This window comes from Falco naumanni, chromosome Z (genome assembly GCF_017639655.2).
Source record: "Falco naumanni isolate bFalNau1 chromosome Z, bFalNau1.pat, whole genome shotgun sequence".
NCBI lineage: Eukaryota > Metazoa > Chordata > Aves > Falconiformes > Falconidae > Falco > Falco naumanni.
The window spans coordinates 74,730,828-74,753,688 of record NC_054080.1 but is presented as its reverse complement, the minus strand read 5'-3'; the positions used below and the strand labels follow the sequence as shown (position 1 = coordinate 74,753,688).

The following is a 22,861-nucleotide window of genomic DNA, read 5'->3' as shown; positions in this document are numbered from 1 at the left end:
TGCAATGTGCTTTTCTGCCTGATGCCCTGCAGGAAAGCAGTTTGCCATGGGCTGGTTGCTGCCTGTTACATGCTGCCAAGGTGGCCCAATGCCTTCCCTGCCACCCCTGGGGAGAGGAGGCTGGCTGCTGGGTCATACGTCTCCCTTAGCCCTGGGAATGATAGCAGAGACTTAGTCGGTTGCTAATGAGCTAGAAAACAGCTGGTATGCCTGCAGTACAGGTGACCAGTGTGGGCAGCATCCCCAGTTGCCTCTTGCTGGTAGGGTGAGCCTGTGGACAGGCAGCTACCCTGGTGTGGCTGTACTGCAGCCAGCTTGTGCCTGCCATTTTCACGGCGCAGTCCATCATTGTTTTGCCATTTGCCAAGCAGTGCTGGCAGTGCCTTGCAGAAGGTTGTTGCTGTATTACAATCAGGGACTTGGCACAGGTTGTTGCCTGGAGAGTGGGCAGAGAGCAGGTCATGGGTGTTGGGGTGATGGTGAGTGTTGCCCAAGCTACTTTGGATGGTGTTTGTGGTGGTGCCGTGCTGCAGGCTGCAGCTCAAGGGCAGGTTACAGCCTCACCACTGGCTGAGGCACACAGTAGACATGGGGTCAAGGTGTTGCCAGCCACTCCAGGTGTTCAGTGCTTCTGGTGTTGGGACAGAGTGGATGAAAGGCCCCGAGAGCTCATGTTTCCCCACTGAATATTTCATGAGAGCCCTTCTGGTGGCTGCCGGTGCTCCTGCTGTTGTGCCTCCACAAACTGACCCTCTGTGTCCTCCCCAGGACATGCTCATGCATCTGGCAAAGGCGGTGGCCAGCGCTGCCGCTGCACTGGTGCTCAAAGCCAAGAACGTGGCTCAGAAAACGGAGGATGCTGCACTGCAGACGCAGGTGATCGCTGCTGCCACCCAGTGTGCCCTCTCCACTTCCCAGCTGGTGGCCTGCACCAAGGTAAGCAGCAAGGTTAACCCTTGCCTCAGCATGGCTGCAAGCATCACCTGGCTGGTGGCAGCTCCATGGTGGGGTCGTAGGTGTGCCAGGACCACGTGTCCTCCGGTGGGAGATCAGGGGTCTGGCACCAGAAGCGTGGGCTGCCTCAGGCTAGGGTCCATGCCACTGTGCCCAAGCACTGAATATTATCTTCGGAGCAGCAGAAACTGCAGACAGCTGTCCCTGTACAGGTCCTGCTAGAAGCCCACCGTGCTTTCTCTTCCCCTCCAGGTAGTGGCTCCTACAATCAGCTCCCCAGTCTGCCAGGAGCAGCTAATCGAGGCTGGCAAGTTGGTGGCCAAGTCGGCGGAGGGCTGTGTGGAAGCCTCCAAAGCAGCCACCAATGATGACCAGCTCCTGAAGCAGGTGGGGGTGGCAGCCACAGCCGTCACCCAGGCCCTGAACGACCTGCTGCAGCACATCAAGCAGCACGCCTTGGGTGGGCAGCCCATTGGGCGCTACGACCAGGCCACCGACACCATCCTCAATGTCACTGAGAACATCTTCAGCTCCATGGGCGATGCTGGTGAGAGCAGCTTATGTCACCTGGGGTAGAACCTGGTGGATGGGGAGATAATCAGGAAGCCCATGGGACTTGCTAATGGGCCACCCTTCCTTTCTGTCCCAGGGGAAATGGTGCGTCAGGCTCGTATTCTGGCCCAGGCCACCTCTGACCTCGTCAATGCCATCAAAGCTGATGCAGAGGGAGAGACAGACCTGGAGAACTCGCGCAAGCTGCTGAGCGCAGCCAAGATCCTGGCTGATGCCACTGCCAAGATGGTGGAGGCTGCAAAGGTCAGTGGCATGGGGGAGGATAGACACTGGCTTTGGCCTCCAGCCTTGCCTGACACGGTTGGCTCAGTGCAAGGAGGGGGACAAGCAGCCCCTAGGTGGGGGAGCAGTTCCCAGAGCAAGGTCCTGCACCAAGCCAGGTGTGGTGGAGTGAGGCTTTTCCTGGAGCTCTTCTGCTGCTGAGCTTTCCCCGAGAGGCTTTGGGCATCTCCCCAACTTTGTAAGCAGCTGAGCTGTGTCAGGAAGAGCACAGCTGCTGTGTCAGGAAGACAAGGGACCCTGTGGTCCCTGTAAGCTTTGAATGGGTTTCCTGCTTTCTCCAGGGAGCCGCAGCCCACCCAGACAGTGAGGAGCAGCAGCAGCGGCTGCGTGAGGCAGCAGAGGGGCTCCGCATGGCGACCAACGCAGCAGCCCAGAATGCCATCAAGAAGAAGCTTGTGCACAAGCTGGAGGTGAGACACTGGGAAAGGGGCCATGGAGGACAAGCAAGCATGGTCAGTGAGCAAGACCTGACCAGGAGCCCCCTCATCCATGCACTTCCTGGAGGGATAAAGTCCTTTCCATGTATAGTGTCTGTGTTGCATCCTGCAGGGACCTCCCCACTGCTCTCTTCCCTTTCCTTGTGTCCACCATGTTGCTTTGGGACACTGAGCACTGAGGGTGCTGGGAATGCTCTGGTGTCACAGGTGGAGGCACAGGAGAAGTTTAGGGGGAGCTGGGTGCCGGTGTGTGGCAGGCTGCCCTGCTGCCAGTGCTAACCCGTGCCTCCCTCTGCTAGCATGCAGCCAAACAAGCTGCAGCCTCTGCCACCCAGACCATCGCCGCTGCGCAGCACGCTGCCTCCTCCAACAAGAACCCTGCTGCACAGCAACAACTGGTGCAGAGCTGCAAGGTAAGGGCCCAGGCCTGATCCTGGCATCTCCTGTGCTGCCTCCCCCATCCCTTCTCCCATCAGCCCATGGGGCTTCATGCTTAGTGACAGTGGGCAGGCAGGACCTTGGGGTCCTCATGCAGCTCCCCCAGGAGCTGATCTTTCAGCCACTAATCCTGGATTAGGTACATCTCCTGGCTGAGCCTTTCCAGTGACCCTCCTCTCTGGCAGGTGGTGGCAGAGCAGATCCCGATGCTGGTGCAGGGCGTGCGAGGAAGCCAGTCACAGCCGGACAGCCCCAGTGCCCAGCTGGCTCTCATTGCTGCCAGCCAGAACTTCCTGCAGGTACGTGTGCTGCCCAGAGTCTCCCATACGAGCTCTGGCATTAACAACCTTCCTGCTGTGCGTGGTCCTACTAAGATACTGGGAAACTTGCTGCACATGGGCAGCGGAGAGATGTTACGTGTTCATCCCCTTCTCACTGTTTTTTCTTTTGGCCTGGCAGCCTGGTGGGAAGATGGTAGCTGCAGCTAAGGCCACTGTCCCTACCATCACAGACCAAGCTTCCGCGATGCAGCTCAGCCAGTGTGCCAAGAACTTGGCTGCAGCTCTGGCTGAGCTCCGCACAGCCGCTCAGAAGGTGAGAGGGATTGGACCCCAGCTGTTAGAGCAGGAGGGAACAGTGGGGATAGCCTGGTAACAGGTCATGGTCTCTGCTACAGCAGGGTGGGCTCAGAGGTCACCCCACTCACCTTCCCTTCTTTCCCATCACAGGCTCAGGAGGCATGTGGACCTCTTGAGATAGACTCAGCACTGGGTCTGGTACAGAGCCTGGAGAGGGACTTGCAGGAAGCCAAGGCAGCCGCCCGCGATGGCAAGCTCAAGCCTTTGCCAGGAGAGACAGTGAGTGTGTGGGGAAGGGTGGCACAGGGTAATGCAGCGTGGCTGCTGGGGCAAGGGAGCTGCCAGGAAGTGCAGCCCACCAGCATGTCCCCATTCATCCCACCGCAGATGGAGAAGTGTGCCCAGGACCTAGGGAACAGCACGAAAGCAGTCAGCTCTGCCATCGCACATCTCCTAGGAGAGGTAGCCCAGGGCAATGAGAACTACACAGGTATCGCCTCCGTGCCATGGCTGGGAGTGGGGAGGGGGCCATGCTGGCAGCCGCTGACCTCTCCATCCCCCACAGGGATTGCTGCCCGGGAGGTGGCCCAGGCCCTGCGCTCGCTCAGCCAGGCTGCCCGCGGTGTGGCGGCCACCACCCCTGACCCACAGGCACAGAGCGCCATGCTGGAGTGCGCTAGCGACGTCATGGATAAAGCCAACAACCTCATCGAGGAGGCGCGGAAAGCGGTGGCCAAGCCTGGTGACCCAGAGAGCCAGCAGCGCCTGGCCCAGGTGGGGAGAATGGGTACCTCGGTGTGACCTGCCTGCCTGCGGGAAGGGCACGAGGTTGGCTTGGGGGATGGTGACAGCTCTTTGCTTCTCTGCAGGTGGCCAAGGCAGTGTCGCAGGCCCTGAGCCGCTGTGTCAACTGCCTGCCGGGGCAGCGAGACGTGGATGCTGCCATCCGCATGGTGGGAGAGTCCAGCAAGAGGCTGCTTGCAGATTCGGTGAGCTGAGCTGGGGTGGGAGGGGGAGGGGGAAGCCTTCTAGGGGTGCAAGCCAGTCAGTCTGCACTGGCTTCCTCTGTAGCATATCACAAGCATGTGCTAGACCTTCATCCTTCATCCCTATCCTCCTCACTGCCTCATCTAACCCCTCTCCCTGCCTCCAGTTCCCTCCCAGCACCAAGAGCTTCCAGGAGGCACAGAGCCAGCTGAACCAGGCAGCCGCAGGGCTCAACCAGTCTGCGAACGAGCTGGTGCAGGCATCGCGTGGCACCCCTCAAGACCTGGCCAAGTCCTCCGGCAAATTTGGGCAGGACTTCAATGAGTTCCTGCAAGCAGGAGTGGAGATGGCCAGCCAGTCCCCGGTGAGAGCAGATGCCCGTTGGGCGATCCTGGGTATTGTGAGAGGTTTGGGATGCCTGAGAAGGTGGCTTGGCAGCGGTGGTTAGGGTGGCTGTGACCAGTGCAGCTGGTGAGATGGGGGCCTGGAGCTGTGCAAAACCACAGCAGCAGGGAGAAGGTGGCTTGGGTTAGTTCAGCAAGAGTTGCCACCATATCCTTGCTGTTGGCAGGTGAGTTGGATGAAAGGAACTGGTTCAGCCTGAAAACCACTGGAGAAGACCCAGGGTGGGTGTGGAGCTTGGAAATCTGCTGCAGGTAACTCTTCTTGGTTTCTTGCAGAGTAAGGAAGACCAGGCACAGGTGGTGTCGAACTTGAAGAGCATCTCCATGTCCTCCAGCAAGCTGCTGCTGGCTGCAAAGGCGCTCTCTGCTGACCCTGCAGCTCCCAACCTCAAGAATCAGCTGGCAGCAGCAGCACGGTATGAGGAACGCTGTGAGATTGCTGTAGCAGTGGGGCCACGTTGCAGGGCTGGCGCTGAGCCGTGGTTCTTTCTCCCTTGTCCCCTGCAGGGCTGTGACTGACAGCATTAACCAGCTGATCACCATGTGCACCCAGCAGGCGCCAGGCCAGAAGGAGTGTGACAATGCCCTGCGGGAGCTGGAGGTGAGAAGCCCCATCTTGAGGCAGTGGAGAGGCTGAGGTGGTGGGGAATGGGGAGCTGCACCTCATGGCGAGGGGCAGGAGGGAGCAAAGAGGAGGTGCAAGTGGAGGGCACAGACCCTTTGCCTGGATATGACACCTGTGTCCCTGCAGACTGTGAAGGAGCTGTTGGAGAACCCCACCCAGACGGTCAACGACATGTCCTACTTCAATTGCCTTGACAGTGTCATGGAGAACTCCAAGGTGAGTCCTGAGCTGGCAGGAGAGGTTTGGGGAAGGACAGAGGGAGGGTTTGGGAAGGATGTAGGAGCAAAGGGAAAGGTGGTTCCTCCCCTGCTGATGACACACAGTGAGCTCTGAGCCTGGGAGCACTGCCTGAGTGGGAAGTGATCTTCCTAACAAGTGCGTGGTATGTCCTGCAGGTGCTGGGCGAGTCCATGGCTGGCATCTCCCAGAATGCCAAGAACAGCAAACTGCCTGAGTTCGGTGACTCCATCAGTGCCGCCTCTAAAGCCCTCTGCGGGCTGACGGAGGCAGCTGCCCAGGTGAGATGCGCTCAGCCCCAGCTCTGAGCATCACTCCTGGTGCATAGGTGCTGTATGCACCCCTCCCCTGCCCCTCCAAGCCTGGCTGTGTGGGACAGCGCTGCCAGCCTCCTCCACAGCCTGTGCCTGGTCTGAGCCTCACCACTGTGCGCAGACTCTCACTGCCTCTCTTGTGCTCCTAGGCTGCCTACCTTGTGGGGGTGTCAGACCCCAACAGCCAGGCTGGACAGCAGGGCTTGGTAGACCCCACTCAGTTTGCCAGAGCTAACCAAGCCATCCAGATGGCCTGCCAGAACTTGGTGGACCCTGCCTGCACCCAGTCCCAGGTGAGTGTGAGGTAGGGGCACTGTTACAGGCATCTTGTTGCTCAAAGGGGAGTGTGAAGCTAGTTGGAAGACCAGCATCCCACGAGCTGGCCAAGATTATGGCTAGTATCTCATCAGGCCCCATCAGCTGTACTAGGAACCGGTTTGCAGCTTTGGTGCAATGGTGACAGTCCAGATGGGGGGCTCTATGGGCATGCAGGACTTTGGTGATTCTTTTTGGGTCCCAGGAGGGACTGCTGTGGTCACTGGTGCCTCATGTGGGGTTGGTGGGAAGGGAGAGCTGCAGGGGTGGGGAGTCAGCGTGGATCCTGCCTTACCCTGCTGTTCCCTGCAGGTGCTGTCAGCAGCCACCATTGTAGCGAAACACACCTCAGCCCTGTGCAACACTTGCCGCCTGGCCTCCTCCCGCACCGCCAACCCTGTGGCCAAGCGCCAGTTTGTCCAGTCAGCCAAGGAGGTGGCCAACAGCACAGCTAACCTGGTGAAAACCATCAAGGTGCGGTGTGCCTGCTGGGGCACAGTGGTAGGGATGGGATTTGGGGCATGACGGGGGTTGGATAACTGCTCTGGTCTCTCCACATCAGGCCCTGGATGGTGAATTCAACGAGGAGAACCGGGAGCGGTGCCGTGCTGCCACCGCCCCTCTCATAGAGGCTGTGGATAACCTGACGGCCTTCGCCTCCAACCCAGAGTTTGCCACCGTTCCTGCCCAGATCAGCCCGGAGGTGGGATGCTGCAGAGGCAGGGGGGATGTGGCCCAGCTCTGACAGGGGCTGCTGCAGGGTGGGGAGGAGCTGTGCCACTGCCTGAGCTTGGCATAGAGTCCCATTGTGGGGCTAGTGCCTTGTGGGGTTGCGATGGGGTTATGGTAGCAAGCCTTGGGCTTCAAGGGGCTGCTCCAGAGTGAGGGTCACAGGAGAGGGAGTAATTTCCCGTGCACAGTCCCTCACCTCACCTGCCCATCGTCTCCCTGTGCAGGGGCGCAGAGCCATGGAGCCCATTGTCTCTTCAGCCAAGACCATGCTGGAGAGCTCTGCTGGCCTCATCCAGACTGCCCGCTCTCTGGCTGTCAACCCCAAGGACCCACCACAGTGGTCAGTGCTGGCTGGCCACTCTCGCACTGTCTCGGACTCCATCAAGAAGCTGATCACCAACATGAGGTGAGGAGAGTCCTGCCAACTTGACTGTGGCCCTGGCCCTGCTGGCAGGTACCCTTGCTATGAGCAAGCATCCCTGGGCGCGTTTCGGCTCATCATGTCCTTGGCTGCTGCCGGTGAGGGGAGGCAAGGGATGGGATGGAAGGTGCCGTCCCTCTTGTCCTGTGCAAGAGCTGCTGCCCCAGCCCTGGCATGGGTTGATGGGAATGCATGCCAGTGTGCCTGGGCTCTATGATGCTGGGTTGGTCCCAAAGCCCAGGAAGATGGCTCCTGTCCCTCACTGGCACCAGGTGAGGGTGAGGGTGAAAGGATGGCATGGCACTTGCCAGCGCTGGGCTGATCCATCTTCACACAGGGACAAAGCTCCAGGACAGCGGGAATGTGACGAGGCCATTGAGGTCCTGAACAGATGCATGCGGGAGGTGGACCAGGCTTCCCTTGCTGCCATCAGCCAGCAGCTGGCCCCCCGAGAAGATATCTCCCAGGAGGTGGGTCAGGGATGTGCTGCTGCAAGCCTAACAGGGACAGGTGTCCTTCCCTCCAGCTGCATGCAGTGACTCCAGCCCTGCTGCAGCCTCATGCAACACCTTCTCGTTGCAACAGGCTTTGCACAACCAGATGATCACAGCTGTCCAGGAGATCAGCAACCTGATTGAGCCTGTAGCCAGCGCAGCACGGGCCGAGGCCTCACAGCTGGGGCACAAGGTAACATGGGGATGGGGAGCTGCTGACAAGGCGCTCACTGTGTGTGGAGAAGCTTATGGTGAGAGGAGAGGCACAAGGCAGCTGGGAATGGAAGCTGCTGGTGCTGATGATGTTCTTCCCTAGGTGTCCCAGATGGCTCAGTACTTTGAGCCGCTTATTATGGCAGCTGTCGGTGCTGCCTCCAAAACACCCAACCACCAGCAGCAGATGAACCTCCTGGACCAGACCAAAACACTGGCCGAGTCCGCTTTACAGATGCTGTACACAGCCAAGGAGGCTGGTGGGAACCCCAAGGTGAGCCGGAGGGACACATGTCAGTGGTGTGCTCCCCTTTGTGCGTGGGTGCTGCATGGTGCACATGCATGTGCCAGACATGGAAATCTGGGATAAGTGTGCAGCATCCCTGTTAGGAGGGGAGCCACAGCCTGCCTTCCGTCACTCTGGTTCATCCTTGCAGCAAGCTGCCCACACTCAGGAGGCCCTGGAGGAGGCCGTGCAGATGATGAAGGAAGCAGTGGAGGACCTGACCACAACCCTGAATGAGGCAGCCAGTGCTGCCGGTGTTGTGGGGGGTATGGTGGACTCCATCACCCAGGCCATCAACCAGGTGAGGGGAGTGTGGAGAGGACCTGGTGAGGGCTGGGGGTGGGAGAGGAGTCAAGGTCAAACCCTAAAAGGTCTTTCGGCTGGAGCTGGAGCCAGAGCTTCCTGATGGTCTCTTGCAGCTGGATGAGGGGCCGATGGGCGAGCCAGAGGGGACCTTTGTGGACTACCAGACCACGATGGTGAAGACAGCCAAGGCCATCGCAGTGACTGTTCAGGAGATGGTGGGTGCAATCAAGCCTGCCACTGCAGAAAGCACTGCCTGCCACCGAGGCAGGTGGTCACCCTCTGTGCTTGTCTGTCCCAGTGTAGGGCTGCTCCAACTCCTGCTCTTCTTCCATTGGCAGGTCACCAAATCCACCACCAACCCGGATGAACTGGGCATACTGGCCAACCAGCTCACCAACGACTATGGGCAGCTGGCGCAAGAGGCCAAGCCAGCTGCCCTCACTGCTGAGAACGAGGAGGTGCAAGCATGGGGGAGTGCTGGAGCATGCCGTGAGGCAGAGCAGGGTCTGCTGGGGTGTGAGAGCAGAGGACAGGGACATTCAAACTTCCCATCGGAACTGGGGGCAGGAAGCATTCACACCTTACCTGCAACACGGTGTGGAAATGTGGTGCAAAGCCGTGTTTCCTTTTTTCCCTGTCTGAGTGGAAAGACTGGGAGAGAGTAGCTGGGTGGGGGTGGCTGGTGTTCACCAGTGGGTGTTGTGGATGTGGGGCTTAGTTCCCTGCTGGCTCTCTCATGCATGTGTTCCTCTCCAGATTGGCTCCCACATCAAGCGTCGGGTGCAGGAGCTGGGTCACGGCTGTGCTGCCCTGGTCACCAAGGCTGGAGCCCTGCAGTGCAGCCCCAGCGATGCCTACACCAAGAAGGAGCTGATAGAGAGTGCGCGCAAGGTTTCTGAGAAGGTAAGTTGTCCACAGAGAGGGGTGACGGTGTGGCAAGGTGAATGGGATGCTGGATTGTGCCATGTACCTGCCCTTGGAGCCATGATACTAGGTTCTCCCCTGCTTGTGTTGGGCTCTGCTAGCTCTCTCAACCACACTCGCCTTGCGCAGCTGAAAGGGTGGAGGGTGGATCCTCCTCCAGGCACCCTAACAGCAGCAGGTGCTGTGATGGCCAAGTGTGATGTCCAGGTGCTGCCTGCTGATGTCCCGATGATGGCTTGCCGGGGGAGACAGATCTACACACTGGTGGCAGCCTGGGGCTCTCCAAATCAAGTCTTGCAGTGGTGGGCGTAGCGTTTGCTGTGTCTCCAGCCAAGCTTGCAGCTCATGCTGGGTGATTGATCTCCCCCTCACCTTTTGCTGGCACAGTGGACAGTCGGTCTTAAGAGTACACTTCTGACTAACGGGTGAAAACGCAGCTTAAAAACTCTAGTTGATAGAGGTAGAGCAGCAGTGCTTGTAAGCAAAATCACAAAAGCAAAACAAATGCTTGTTCATCATGCCTGGCATGTGCCTGCATACTCAGGACCTCCTGCAGGTCCTGCCTTTCCAAGACTGCTTTCTGTCACAAAACCTGTTCTTCTGTGAGTGCTTGCCAAAGTACAGAAATGAAGTTTAGCAGCTAAAGAAGGAACGAGTGATGGTCTGATGCCCATCCTGCAAACCTTATTAATTTGTAAACTACCAGAGTCCAATATCTTCTGGACCCCCGAATAGGATAGGGAGAAGGTAAAAATAAATAACCAGAAGCTAAGAAGGGGTGTCCAGACCACACAATTCCCAGTTGCTCTCCTTAGTATGGAGTGGCTCTGTTCTGGGAGGTGCCGGAGAAGGTGTGTGTGGTGGGATGGCCTGAACCTACTCTGCTCCCCTGGTCACCCTACTTATACCCCACAGGTGTCTCATGTGCTAGCAGCTCTTCAGGCTGGGAACCGCGGGACGCAAGCCTGCATCACAGCAGCCAGTGCTGTCTCTGGCATCATTGCTGACCTGGATACCACCATCATGTTTGCCACAGCAGGAACCCTCAACCGGGAGAATTCTGAGACCTTCGCTGACCACAGGTACCCAGGCATCTAATCCAGCCTCTGCTCAGCCAGGGGTGGAGGGTCAGGCTCTGTCCAATGCCAGGAGACCATGGTCTCCTGTCTTTGAGCTGTGTACCAGCCCAGGGAGACTTGCCAAGTTCAGGTCATGCTGACTCTGTTTCCCTTCCTCTCCATCTTGTGTGTACAGAAGGCACGGTCCAGAGTCTCTCTACCCTGTGAGGACCATGTGTGCATGTAGAGGGCTGTGTCCTCACTGACTCTCTTCTTCTCCCCAGGGAGGGCATCTTGAAGACAGCTAAGGCACTGGTGGAGGACACCAAGGTGTTAGTGCAGAATGCCACGGCCAGTCAGGAAAAGCTAGCCCAGGCTGCCCAGTCCTCTGTGTCCACCATAACCCGCCTGGCGGAGGTGGTGAAGCTGGGTGCTGCCAGCCTGGGATCTGAAGACCCAGAGACTCAGGTGAGATGGAGTGTGTAGGGTGAACAGAGGCTGCTTGTAGCTTGCTTGAAGGGGTTGAGGGTTACAGCTGTTGTGTGGCGCTCTGGGCTGTATTCTGCATGTTAAGGGTTGGTTGGACTTTGGCTGGTGCTGATGGAGCTGGGCTCCCTGTATGCCGTGGGGTGCCCAGATTTCTTACTGTTGGGCCACACCACACCCAGCCTGAGTGTGACCATAGCCAAGCTGTTGCCTTGGTCTTGCTTTCCCCAGGTGGTCCTGATCAATGCTGTGAAGGATGTGGCCAAGGCACTTGGAGACCTGATCGGTGCCACCAAGGCAGCTGCTGGAAAAGCTGGAGATGACCCTGCTGTCTACCAGCTGAAGAACTCTGCCAAGGTCTGAGTTAGGTGTGATGGGAAGGAGGTGGTGGGGCAGAGGGGGGCTGGAGAAGCAGCAGGGGGGCTTCTTTGCCTGTCTGGGGGCAGGAGGACAACTGGGGGGTAGTCAGGGCAAGAGGGGAGGAAGGGCCACATAAAAGGTGGGTCACAGCATGCAGAGGAGGCATTGGTAGGAGAATAAGATGAGGTGATATGAGTGGAATATGGGGGTGGGGCCATTTTGGACCCAAACCGCAAGGGAGGGACAGGCACCAGCAGCAGTCCAGAGCTTGCATGGGGCTTCATGGCTCTCTTGTCCCTTCTAAGGTGATGGTGACAAACGTCACTTCCTTGCTGAAGACAGTGAAAGCTGTTGAGGACGAGGCCACAAAGGGGACACGGGCACTGGAGGCCACAATAGAGCACATACGCCAAGAACTGGCAGTGAGTACATCTGCGGTGCTGTGGCTGTTGTCCCACTTGCCAGCGGCCCTGTGTGTCACCACTACCTCTTGCCTCGCAGGTCTTCTCCTCCCTTGTGCCTCCTGCCAAGGTCTCCACCCCTGAGGACTTCATCCGTATGACGAAAGGCATCACGATGGCCACGGCCAAAGCAGTGGCTGCTGGCAATTCATGTCGGCAGGAGGATGTCATCGCCACAGCCAACCTGAGCCGCCGTGCCATTGCGGATATGCTGCGTGCCTGCAAGGTGGGTGGGCAGGGGACGTGCGTCTAGCATGGATTTGTGGGTGGCTGTTTGTGCTCGCAGGGATGGTGCTGGGTGTGAATCATCCCGTGGGTGAATTTCCTTGTCTACGGGTTTCAGGAAGCTGCCTACCACCCAGAGGTGAGCAGTGATGTGCGGCAGCGGGCCCTGCGCTTTGGCAAGGAGTGTGCTGATGGCTACCTGGAGTTGCTGGAGCACGTGCTTGTGGTGAGTGTCCCCACTCCAGTTCTCAGGGTGGGAAGAGGCTGCCCATGGTAGCCGGGGCGCTCCCCAAATCCCTGAGGTCCTCTGAGCTCTGCACCTCCTTCCACTGAGGTCTTTGCACGGCCCTCTTCACTGCCCGTGCTGGCACAGCACACAGCTGAGCCTCTGCCATGGGAGCAGATGTTGGAGAGACAAACAGGCCCTGAAGAAAGTTATTTGTCTAACAACAATGGAGATTAACTAGCCATAAACAGATGGAGGCTGGAAATTCAACAACATGGGAGAAAAATACTAAAGCAGCTTCCAGTAAGAGTGAGAGGAGTAAAAAAATTTCAGGCAGTGTGAAAACAGACCTTGTTAAGCTCACATTAAAATGGGAGACAGGCAGTACTCTTGATAGCAGAAGTGATGACATCAAGCACCCACTGCACTCTTTTGAGCTGACCTTCCTCTCTTGAGTTACTCCCAGAGGCTTCAGGGGACTGCTTTAATTTTCTGTCCTACAAGATAAGTATAGTTTACAAAAGCAAATTCGGAGTGGAAAGCAGTGGAAAGCATCCAGTGATGTCCTTTCAGTTGTTTGTGTCTTGGCAAGATCACAGAGATGGAATCAAGGGCACTTTGAGAGCTGCAAGGACTCTCAAACCAGGGTCAAGACAAAGACTGAGAGCAAGTCGGCTCCATGGCAGAGTTTCACTAAGCTGGTTAGAAGGGCTTGGTGAGAGTCTGTTCAGGTTCACCAGAGAGAGGGCACTGGAGCTCAGCCAGTGGTTTCCCGCAGGGAAAGACCCTTTAGGCAAAAGGTAACCAGCACTAGCAACACAAAGAGGAGCTGGGCAGGAATCAGAATCAGTGGCTAGAAATCGAAGCTGGGCATAGGGGAAGTCGAAGGGTGGTTTCATCTGAAGGAGGTAACCACTGGGATACAGTTCCAAGGGAAGCAGTGAGTTTTCAGTCCTCTACATCTAAGTATCTGTCTGGATGATGCTTTAGCTGGCATGCTGAGGAGAAATTATCTGGCTGACCTGTCGTTAACAGATGATTGGGCTAATGACTTAGTGTGGCAGTACCCAAAGTCAGCCTGCATGCAGGAACATGCTATTCTGCTGTATTTTGGGTGAAATCGTCCAGCTGCCATGCAGCGTCTCTTGAATATCATACATTGGTACATGGCATGATATGTTCTCTGGAGATGCATCTTAGTAAGCTCATAGCCCCCAGGGTGCCTTCAGCTCCAGACAAGACACCATTTAGCAGTTTTGATCACGTTGTCAGAGCAGAGAGCAGACTTACTCATGTGGCATTCAGTTTGGATGCGCTTATGAGGGCAAGCCAGCCGTTGCTGTGTGTCTTCAGCTTGGGGACGCTGAGCCACATGCAGCTCCAGTGGCATTGCTGTGATGGCTCCACAGAAGTTCAGGATAAAGCCATGACCTTCCCCAGCCTCTGCAGCCCTCTGGTCTGTGAAGGCAGGAGTGAAGCTCATGGGCCCCATTTATCAGAGGGCAGCAGGTTCCTGGAAAGCCGTGAGCAGGAAGGATGTAGGGGAATGGAAGGGGACATGGTGGGTGTTGTACTGCCTCACTCCCTGGCAGCAGCAAGTCCATTGCTGTACGCTGGGTCCCCATGAGAACCAGTGTCTTGCATGAAGTGTGAACAAGCATGGTTAGGGTTCAAGACAGAGGGTTTTTTGACTGGGGCTGGAAAACAAGGCTCCCAGCAAAGGAGCAGGAAAGCCTGCATATTTCACTGGGAAGGGGATGGAATTTGAACCTGCACAGGGACTTGGTGTTTGGTAACAGTGGGTCTCTTCCTCCAAAAGCAGAGAGATCTGGTGGCTGAAAACAGGGAAAGCAGTGAAGCAGTTCAGGGTGTGGAGAAGTAAGGTGTGAGGAGGATAGCAGCTGCATGGCTGCTCTGGATGTAGATGGCTCCTCTGGCCATGGGAGCCTTGTCCAGGTGCCCTGGCTCACCTGGCCCTGTGATGCTGAAATGAGCTAATGATGGCAGCGCAGCTCCCCACCTGGGACCGCTTATCCTTCATTCGCACCTCTTGGCTGCCCTTCATCCCTCACCAGAGAGCACCCACCTTCCCTTACCCTCCCCATGCACCCCATCCCCAATACCTCTGTGTCCCGGCTGGGGCATTCACTGCTTTCTTCTCTCTCTTCTCCCTCCCTTCCTGTCAGCCGGTGAGTAAGGCAACATTGGGGTGCCTGCTGTGTCTAACCTCAGCATGAGCCTTGCTCACGGCGTGTCTGTGTGCCCAGCCCAGTGCTGGGGTGGCACTTGCGTGTGTCTGCAGGACCCCAGGGCCATGTGTTTGTGTGCATACTCACACCCACTGTAGCTGAGGGGCAGCTGCATCCTGTGCGGTGCGAGTCAGGCCGGCAGTGAGCTCTGCTTGTGCATATGGACCCTATGTGTATGCACACGTGTGCTGTGGTGTGTGCATGTGTTGTTCCCCCACTCCAGTGAAGGACGCTCATGGCTCTGCCTTCTACCTTGTCCCAGCAGGGCCGGCCCTCCTGGGCTGGTACATGGCTCCAGAGTGCCCCCTGCCTTTGCCCAGCTTGAGTTTGCAGACGAATCTTTGAAATGGGGACAGCAAGGGGGAAATCTTTCAGGAGCTTGAAATGCTTTGAGAGGGGGAAAAAGTCTTGGAGGCGGTAGCCGCCGAGTGCAGGAAGGCTTGCGCTGAGGCTGCAGAAGGGTTAAGGGGAAGCTCATCCCCTCCTCGGGCACAAGACCAGCCAGAGTCACTCAAGAAAGCATCACAGACAGTGCCTGAGTGTACACATGTGAGGGGGAGCTGGGGGATCCCACCTTCCTTCCTTGGGGAGTGCACCCAGAACAGACCTGTGAGGCTCCCCTTTTCCAGGTGCTTACATGTGCTCCTTCCCCACAGATCCTGCAGAAGCCCACTCATGAGCTGAAGCAGCAGCTGGCAGGGTATTCCAAGCGAGTGGCCAGCTCTGTCACTGAGCTCATCCAGGCAGCTGAGGCCATGAAAGGTAAGGAAATGTATGTCCTGCTGAAAGGGGCAGCACCAAGGGCTGGGATTAGGGTGGAGGGTTTAGCAGCTGAGAGAGATGTAGGGTGAATCAGAAATGAGGCCGCACACAGGTGTAACATGCCTTGTTTCCTGTTTTCTAGGGACAGAGTGGGTTGACCCAGAAGACCCCACTGTCATCGCTGAGAATGAGCTGCTGGGGGCAGCAGCTGCCATTGAGGCTGCAGCCAAGAAACTGGAGCAGCTGAAACCAAGAGCCAAGCCCAAGGTAGTGGGGCTGGGCTGGGGCTTCCCTGCTTGTGCTTCAGTCAGGTGTGAAGACCCATCCGACAGCTCATCCCTCTTCCTGCGTTCCTGCTGCCTTCCACATCCCCAGCTTGACTTTCATCGGGCAGCCTGCTCCCTCCTGCACCCCACAGCCCATAATCCAGCTTTATATGTGCCCCCTCAGCCCCCTGCAGCCATCATCCTGCTCCTCTCTGTCTGTCCCAACACGCCTGCCTGGACTCACACCCTGTTTTTGCCTGCAGCAAGCAGACGAGAGCCTAAACTTTGAGGAGCAGATCCTGGAAGCTGCCAAATCCATTGCTGCAGCCACGAGTGCCCTGGTGAAGGCAGCCTCAGCGGCCCAACGAGAATTAGTGGCCCAAGGAAAGGTAGGGTTGGAAGAGGGAAAGAAAAAATGTAGGACTGTGATAGGTTCTCCCTTCTGGGGCTGCTTGTAACCCTCACGCCCCATGGCAATAGGTGCATGGGCCAGTGAACCTCACTCTTCCTTTTCTTCCTTGTAGGTGGGCGCCATCCCTGCGAACGCAGTAGATGATGGACAGTGGTCCCAGGGACTCATTTCAGCCGTGAGTATCAAAGTCATGCTCAGGGGACAGGGGGCACCCTCCTCTTGGCCCCTACTGCAAAGATGAGGATGTTCTGCCGTTGCACTTCTTGGTGGAAGAAGCAGCCATGCTTCTTGTTCCCTCTCCCACCACGTGTGGATGGGGTTGGCTCCATCCCATGTCCTGCAACCTTCTTGGTGCCAGGCAGGGCATACCCTCCCCAGGGGAGGCTCTTGTACCCCTCCTGACAGCTTGTCTTGCCACAGGCACGCATGGTGGCTGCTGCCACCAACAACCTGTGTGAAGCCGCCAATGCAGCGGTGCAGGGCCACGCCAGTGAAGAGAAGCTCATCTCTTCTGCCAAGCAAGTGGCTGCCTCCACAGCACAGCTCCTGGTGGCATGCAAGGTGAAGGCTGACCACGACTCAGAGGCCATGAAGCGGCTCCAGGTGAGTCCCAGGCTGCCCCTCCAGCCCCAGCTTCCTCCTGCCCAAGGGGTCTGTGGGAATGGGGTGAGCATATGGGTGCTCTCCAGGGATCATGCTCCCTGCCTGTGTCCCATCAGCAGGGAGCTCACTGGAGCACAGGCTCCAGGTTGCTTGGACTTCACTGCTCTCTGTGTGCTAGGTGTGTGAGTGATGCTGGGCTGCTGAGCTGGGTGGCGTTCAACGATGTTGAACTGGCACAGGAATGCCTGAAAGGCATGCACTGCATCACTGGCATTCGAGAAGTTAATGTTTGGGGGGCATGTTTTGTAGCACCCTTAATCCTCAGAGGCCATGGCACACGAGGGGTTAATGTCCTTGCACTGGGGGGTTAACGTGGGGTCTCGGCGCTGGTCCCTCGGGGCCAAGGGCTGGGGAGGGTCAGCAGGGCTACCCCCCAGTCCCTGCCCCACAGCTCAGACAGAAGCCAGAGCCCAGCTGAGAGGAGCAGCAGCGCCTGAAATGGTCATGAGCGGGCAGCAAGGCAGCAAGCCATGTAAAGGAATCCCTCGCACACCCGGCTGCCTGCCAGCCTGGCCTGGGGCAGGGGTTCGTTCACCACCCCAGGCAGCAGTTGTACCCCGGGGTTATGACTTACGTTTCCACTCCCCCTCTTCTCCGCTGCAGGCTGCTGGCAATGCAGTAAAGAGAGCCTCAGACAATCTGGTGAAGGCAGCGCAGAAGGCAGCTGCTTTCCAGGACCATGATGAAACGGTGGTGGTGAAGGAGAAGATGGTTGGGGGAATTGCACAGGTGAGTAGCGAGGCTGTTCTCATGGGTCAGGGGCAGCTCTGGCTGCCACCACAACCAGTGTGTGCCTGTCTCAGGAGCACGTCCAACCACCCATTAGCATGGGGCATGTCTTTGGAGAGCATCAACAACATGCTGCAGGTGCACCCATCCCACCCAGTGTGTTCACCCTCATCCTGCGACATGTAGCAGTGGTGTAGCTGGTGATGGTGCACGCTCCCAGGAGTGTTAACGCTCTAGCTTCTCCTTGGTGCGGTGCCCACACCATCCCGGTGTCCATGACGTGTGTATGAAGGGCACAGTGCTGGGTAAGGGGTAAGAGCTGCTTGGCATGGGGTGTCACTGGTCCCAGCGCTGCCCCCCAGCTACAGGCTCGCAGCTGAGAGCCTCTACGGGGCCCGTGGGGCTGAGCCCCGGGAGCTGTGCTGCTCCCCATTGTGTCCAGAGGACTCTGGTCCCACCACAAGGACAACAGCCCTCGTGCCTGGGGCCACACCAGTGCAGGGAGGCTGTGGCTGTGACGGGGGGGGGGGCGCGGAGGAAGCAGCAGCCAGAGAGCCCGGCTCTGGGGTCGGCATTGACCACAGCAGAGGCTTCAGCCATCCCTGTCAGAGACAGCTGTGACTCTAGGGCTCTCTACTGGCAGATCATCGCCGCCCAGGAGGAGATGCTGCGCAAGGAGCGGGAGCTGGAGGAGGCACGGAAGAAGCTGGCCATGATCCGGCAGCAGCAGTACAAGTTCCTGCCCTCAGAGCTGCGGGACGAGGAGCAGAACTGAGCCCCACGCCCTCCCACTATGCGCCGCACAGACTGCCGCCTGCCAGCTCCTATTTAAGACGATCAGCCTCAAGCGAAGGGCTGTCTGGGCTAGACCAGAGCTCTGACCGCACCCAGAGCACCGGGACTAACCCAGCCACTGCTCCAAGCCGGTGCCGCACCAGCAACTCCGCTTCGCTGCCCAGCCCACCTTCCCACGCGCACCCAGGGCACGGCCAGAGCGTCCGGAGGGACCTGGCTGGGGTGGGAGCTGGTGCTGCACCGGCTCAGGGCTCACCCCCCAGCCTCAGGGTGCGGGGCCAGAGAGCCCTCCATTACAGGGGATTTTTCCGTGTGCCTTCTTTATTCCTACTCGTGCTCCTTTCTTCCCTCTTCTCCGTGCAGGAGGGGGAAGAGGCGGGCGGCTTGCCCTCTCCTGTGCAGTGGTGCGCAGGGAGCAGCATGGTCTTCTGCTGAGCTGTCACACGGAGCTGCCTTTTACCTCCAATGCCTTATTGCTGGCTGAATCTTCTTCCTTCTCCTCCTCTTCCTTTTGCTCCGTAGCTGCCCTGGGAGGCACTGAGCACCCCCCCCCCCCCCTCAGCCTGGGCCTCTCGAGCAGGACTGGAAGCCACAGTGCCTCCGCTCAGGATGGGGGGGATGTGATGGGTTCATCCCCAGAGCTGCTCTTTGCCTTCCCCCTGCCCGCAGCCCCAGCCAGCTCTGCCTTCCTCCTCCTTTCCAAGTGCCTGCATTGTTTTCCAAGATCTGCAGTATTTTTGTAACTTTTCAATTTCTCTAGTATTGAGCCTGCAGCTTTCAAAGTTCATTTATTCCCCTTCCCAGCTCATGCCCTGCCCACTAACACCCAGCTCTTGCTGGGGTCCCGCAGCCCAGCATCCCACCCCTCCTTGGCTCTGGGACCCCCATCCCCCTCCCCCTTTGCACTTGCTGAGGCTTCTCTCACTATTTTGATACTTCAAGCATCCCATATTAAAAATTGAAGGAAACCAGCTTGGAGTGGAGTAGGGGATGCCAATGTCTCCTTGGAAAGACATGCTCATCAATAAAATCTGGTTTTCCTGCTTTCTCGCCACCTGTGTATCAGCTCGACCCCCCCCCCCCAGCAGAAAGGGAGGGCTGATGGGCAGGGGGGACACGGACGCCTGCTCTCCTGGCAGAGGCAGGGGGATGTGTAGCAAGGGTGCTTATACAGCATGGAAAATATTTGAGGCATGTCCAGCCCCAGGCACCCAGCAGGCTGGACCCCTGCTGCCAGCCATGTGCTATCCCTCGCAGGTGCTGCTGGGGGGCCACCACCACGGGAGGGGGGCCTGGGGGGTTTGTTGCTGGGGGCTTTGGGGAGGAGAGGGGCAGCTGGGCTCCCGGCGACGTTCCTGCTGCCAGCTGAAGATATCCCTGGGTAGGGTGCTACAGGGGTGCAGGTAGGGGACCACCTGGTGGCCCACTGGTGTGAAAGCAGCAGCCCATGGATTGCTGTGGGTCCGGGAATGTGGCTTGAGCCCTCCTGGCTCCCTGTGCTGAGCTCACGCCCCGAAATAGCCCCCTGGGGCTGACCTGCGCGGGCAGCAGCTGCCCTGAGCGTGTCCCCACCTGTTCCCACCCTGTCACTCAGTGGGGATTCGGGGGGACCAAGTGGCAGGGGGACAGGCAGGGATGCTGCAGGGTGGAGCGGGGACGTGTCCTCTGCCTCCAGGACCCATACCTGTCAACATGAGCTACAAGCATCGTGGTGAGGGCAGCATCCCACTGCATCCCAGTCTGCGACCCCTGTCACCTTGCGGGCATGTCACTGGGGGTGCGGAGGGGCTGTCCCCCCTGGGACGTTTGCCTGTGGCCAGGCTCCAGGGTGGATTTGTGGCTCTCGCAGGCATCCCAGTCCTCCCAGCTGTCTCCTGACAATCTGCGCTGACCTGACCCGGCACCAGGCTGTCACCCAGGTACCAGCGGTGCATGGAGTCCCTTTGAGTGACCAGCAAGGACAGTGACTGGGCACAGTGTGGCAGCGGCCCGGGCCTCATCCTGGCATCCTGGGGCCAAAGGAGCTCCAGCACCCCCAGCAGAGGGCTGCAAGCACATCTGCTGCTGTGTCCTCTGGGCTGGGGTACAAGGGACCCCAGCAAGAGCCGGGTGTTAGCAGGCAGGGCATGAGCTGGGAAGGGGAATAAATGAACTTCGAAAGCTGCAAGGGGTGGTGGCCCAAACACCAGGGGAGGGACATGGGGTGCAAATGGTCCTCTAAATGTTGCCCACTGGAGCAAGGTGTTGCTTCAGCAGGCAGGTTTGTGCGAGCACACACAGAGGCTTGGAGCTGGGACACCACAGTCATGAGGTGCCTGTGCCTGTGCCTCTGCAGGGACCCAAATCTGGGTATGTGGGAGGCAGGCAGTGCAGCCACAGCCCAGCTTCTGGGGCAGCCCAGGGACAGCGCAAGAGGCTGTGGCATGGCTTGCATCCTGAAAGTTCCCATTAGACAGCAAGAGCAAGACAAGCCTTTCCCTGGGGGTGCAGTCAGACCCTCGAATGGGGCACAGAAGGGGCTCCCCATCCTTGGAGACCTTAGCCCAGGATGGGGCAGCAATGGGAGGGATGCACACCCAACATGCCTGTGCACCCCCATGTCTCAGAGGTCACCCCAGAGTATGGCCTTGAGGGTAGACTCGTGGGCCTGGGCACTTGGATGGCCCCAGCTGTGCCAGTCAGATGTGGTCATGATGCTTGGAGCAAAGGGGAGTGGGCAGCAAGGGAAAGCTGCATCCTTTGCTGGGACACCTGCAGGCTGAAGCCCTGCCTAGATCCAGAGCAATTGCCTGGCTGCTCACACCATACACATCGTAATCTTTCCCCTGTGTGCAGAGCCTATGAAGTTGCTTTGGGCCAAAGCATCCCACAGAAAATCATCCATCCTCACCCAGGAATGGTGGAATATAGATCTTCCCCCTCCCCTTGGAAGCTGTGTGCTGGCGGTTACTGACTCTCCTTGTCCAAATATGTGCCTAATTTGTCAGTATTAATAGCTGCTCTCCAGAGTCCAGCGGCAACTCTTCCTGCTGCTTTCCCCATGGTGCCAGCAGCCCCTCAGTCCTTGGCTGCTCCCATCCCTCCTATGTCCCCAACGGCCCAGGGCCGAGGGGTCCTAGAAAGCCACTCTCTCCAGCTCTCAAAAACTTTTTGCTCCTCTCACCTTGGAGAACTGGTGCTGAAAAGTTGCGGCAGGCAAGGACTGGATGCAGCCCTGGGGCGATGGGCTGGGGGAGCCCATACACCCCCCCTGTTCTTGTCCCCACATCCCAGTGTCCCCACATGTTGCATGGCTCCTGCGGCCCCTCTGCCAGCTTCTTTCAGCCCCCCCAGCCAAGAGCCCACCCTGCAGCTGGGAATGCACCAGAAGCATTTACAAGTGTTATTAAAGCATGGGTTATTTTTGGAGGAGCCAGGATCTGAAGGGTTTGCATTTTTTTGCCTGTGGAACAGAGTTTACTTAGAGCAGAAAGACGGAGAAGGGTGACGAGTTGTCTGTGTGCCCTGTGTTTCCATGAAATGCCACCCTACGGGCTGTGCACATGCCAGGTGTCCCTGTGGGTACAGGGGATATTGGCACCTGGGTGCAGGACAGCAGGGAGGTGGATGCCAGGGAGCCTGCACAGAGCTGGGGCCCTCCTGCCCCATTGTGACACAGTGACGGGAAGGTCAGGGGCTCCACTTGCTTCTCTCCTGTTTTTTTTCCCCATGTGGGCAGTGCCATCTCACAGTGTCCCCAAGTGCAGTCACAGCCGATGGATGTCCCTGAGTGCAATCAGAGCCTGAGAGTGTCCCCCAAGACTTCACTGCCAGCCTGTGGGTATGCCCAAGTGCCATGCCAGCCCCTGAGATGCCCCTAAGCCAGTGCCAGCAAACAGGGTCCCTCAGGCCTCAAGGTGCAGTCACAGGGAATGGGGTTTGTCGAGGACAGTGCCAGCCCTGCAATGTCCTTTAGCATGGGGACAGCTCTGGCTAGAGCAGAAGCAGGTCCCAAGCCCCGGGGGGGCTGGCTGGTGGTGTTTCTGGAACACAGTAATAGCACAATGCCAGCCCATGCAGTCCCCAAGGTGCTGGGGCAGACGTGGTGTGTTCCCCACCGTGGTGAGAGGCCATATGGGGTTCCCCCCAGCCCAGTGCCACCGAGGAAGTGCCACCAGAAATGGCCCTACCAAAGTGACCTGGGGTGACCATAGCACAGTGCCCCCAGGCCCCTAGCACATTGGCCTGGGGTGTCCCTTGCCTGGTGCCACCGGGGTGTCCCTGGAACTGTGCCATGGGTACACTGGGGTGTCACTCACCCAGTGCCACTGGGATACCCCTACTGCAGTGCCTGGGGCGCCCCTCAGACAAGGGTGTCCCTCTCCCGCTGCCACCAGGGTATCCCTAGTGCCACCGGGGTACCCTTGGTGCGGTGCTGTGCTCTGCAGTGTCCCTCTCACAGTGCCACGGCGCCGGGCGGGGACACCCCCCCGCGTCCCGCTCGGTGCGGGGGCCAGTGGCGACCAGTCCCTAAAAGGTGCTGGAGGGCGAGGGGGCGTGACCGGGGCGGGGTCTGCCCGGCGAGGGGGCGGGGCCTGCCCGGCCCGGCTCCTCCCCGGCTCTTAAGCAGCGCGAGGCGCGTGAGCGTAGTACCAGTGCTCCCACCGCCT

At 58.4% G+C, this 22,861-nt stretch overlaps 1 protein-coding gene across 4 annotated transcripts in view; it reads left to right on the top strand.

Moving 5' to 3' along the window:
- The window catches only part of TLN1 (talin 1), a 35,174-nt gene extending 15,921 nt beyond the window's left edge, over positions 1–19,253 (top strand). For all 4 annotated transcript variants that reach the window (XM_040579735.1, XM_040579734.1, XM_040579737.1 and 1 more), the window contains 40 exons: positions 769–936; positions 1,207–1,501; positions 1,604–1,770; positions 2,091–2,219; positions 2,546–2,659; positions 2,870–2,983; positions 3,144–3,278; positions 3,413–3,541; positions 3,650–3,752; positions 3,828–4,036; positions 4,132–4,251; positions 4,416–4,613; positions 4,930–5,069; positions 5,161–5,254; positions 5,405–5,494; positions 5,674–5,796; positions 5,979–6,122; positions 6,457–6,618; positions 6,707–6,847; positions 7,101–7,282; positions 7,635–7,767; positions 7,883–7,984; positions 8,108–8,278; positions 8,442–8,591; positions 8,710–8,811; positions 8,935–9,054; positions 9,353–9,499; positions 10,436–10,602; positions 10,863–11,046; positions 11,296–11,421; positions 11,730–11,846; positions 11,926–12,111; positions 12,229–12,336; positions 15,242–15,347; positions 15,490–15,614; positions 15,877–16,002; positions 16,138–16,200; positions 16,446–16,628; positions 17,292–17,417; positions 18,061–19,253. In XM_040579735.1, coding sequence (XP_040435669.1) covers positions 769–936; positions 1,207–1,501; positions 1,604–1,770; positions 2,091–2,219; positions 2,546–2,659; positions 2,870–2,983; positions 3,144–3,278; positions 3,413–3,541; positions 3,650–3,752; positions 3,828–4,036; positions 4,132–4,251; positions 4,416–4,613; positions 4,930–5,069; positions 5,161–5,254; positions 5,405–5,494; positions 5,674–5,796; positions 5,979–6,122; positions 6,457–6,618; positions 6,707–6,847; positions 7,101–7,282; positions 7,635–7,767; positions 7,883–7,984; positions 8,108–8,278; positions 8,442–8,591; positions 8,710–8,811; positions 8,935–9,054; positions 9,353–9,499; positions 10,436–10,602; positions 10,863–11,046; positions 11,296–11,421; positions 11,730–11,846; positions 11,926–12,111; positions 12,229–12,336; positions 15,242–15,347; positions 15,490–15,614; positions 15,877–16,002; positions 16,138–16,200; positions 16,446–16,628; positions 17,292–17,417; positions 18,061–18,192 — 5,631 coding nt within the window. In that variant the 3' untranslated portion in view covers positions 18,193–19,253. The remainder of the gene's footprint in view (positions 1–768; positions 937–1,206; positions 1,502–1,603; positions 1,771–2,090; positions 2,220–2,545; positions 2,660–2,869; positions 2,984–3,143; positions 3,279–3,412; positions 3,542–3,649; positions 3,753–3,827; positions 4,037–4,131; positions 4,252–4,415; positions 4,614–4,929; positions 5,070–5,160; positions 5,255–5,404; positions 5,495–5,673; positions 5,797–5,978; positions 6,123–6,456; positions 6,619–6,706; positions 6,848–7,100; positions 7,283–7,634; positions 7,768–7,882; positions 7,985–8,107; positions 8,279–8,441; positions 8,592–8,709; positions 8,812–8,934; positions 9,055–9,352; positions 9,500–10,435; positions 10,603–10,862; positions 11,047–11,295; positions 11,422–11,729; positions 11,847–11,925; positions 12,112–12,228; positions 12,337–15,241; positions 15,348–15,489; positions 15,615–15,876; positions 16,003–16,137; positions 16,201–16,445; positions 16,629–17,291; positions 17,418–18,060) is intronic.
- The last annotated feature ends 3,608 nt before the right edge of the window (positions 19,254–22,861 follow it).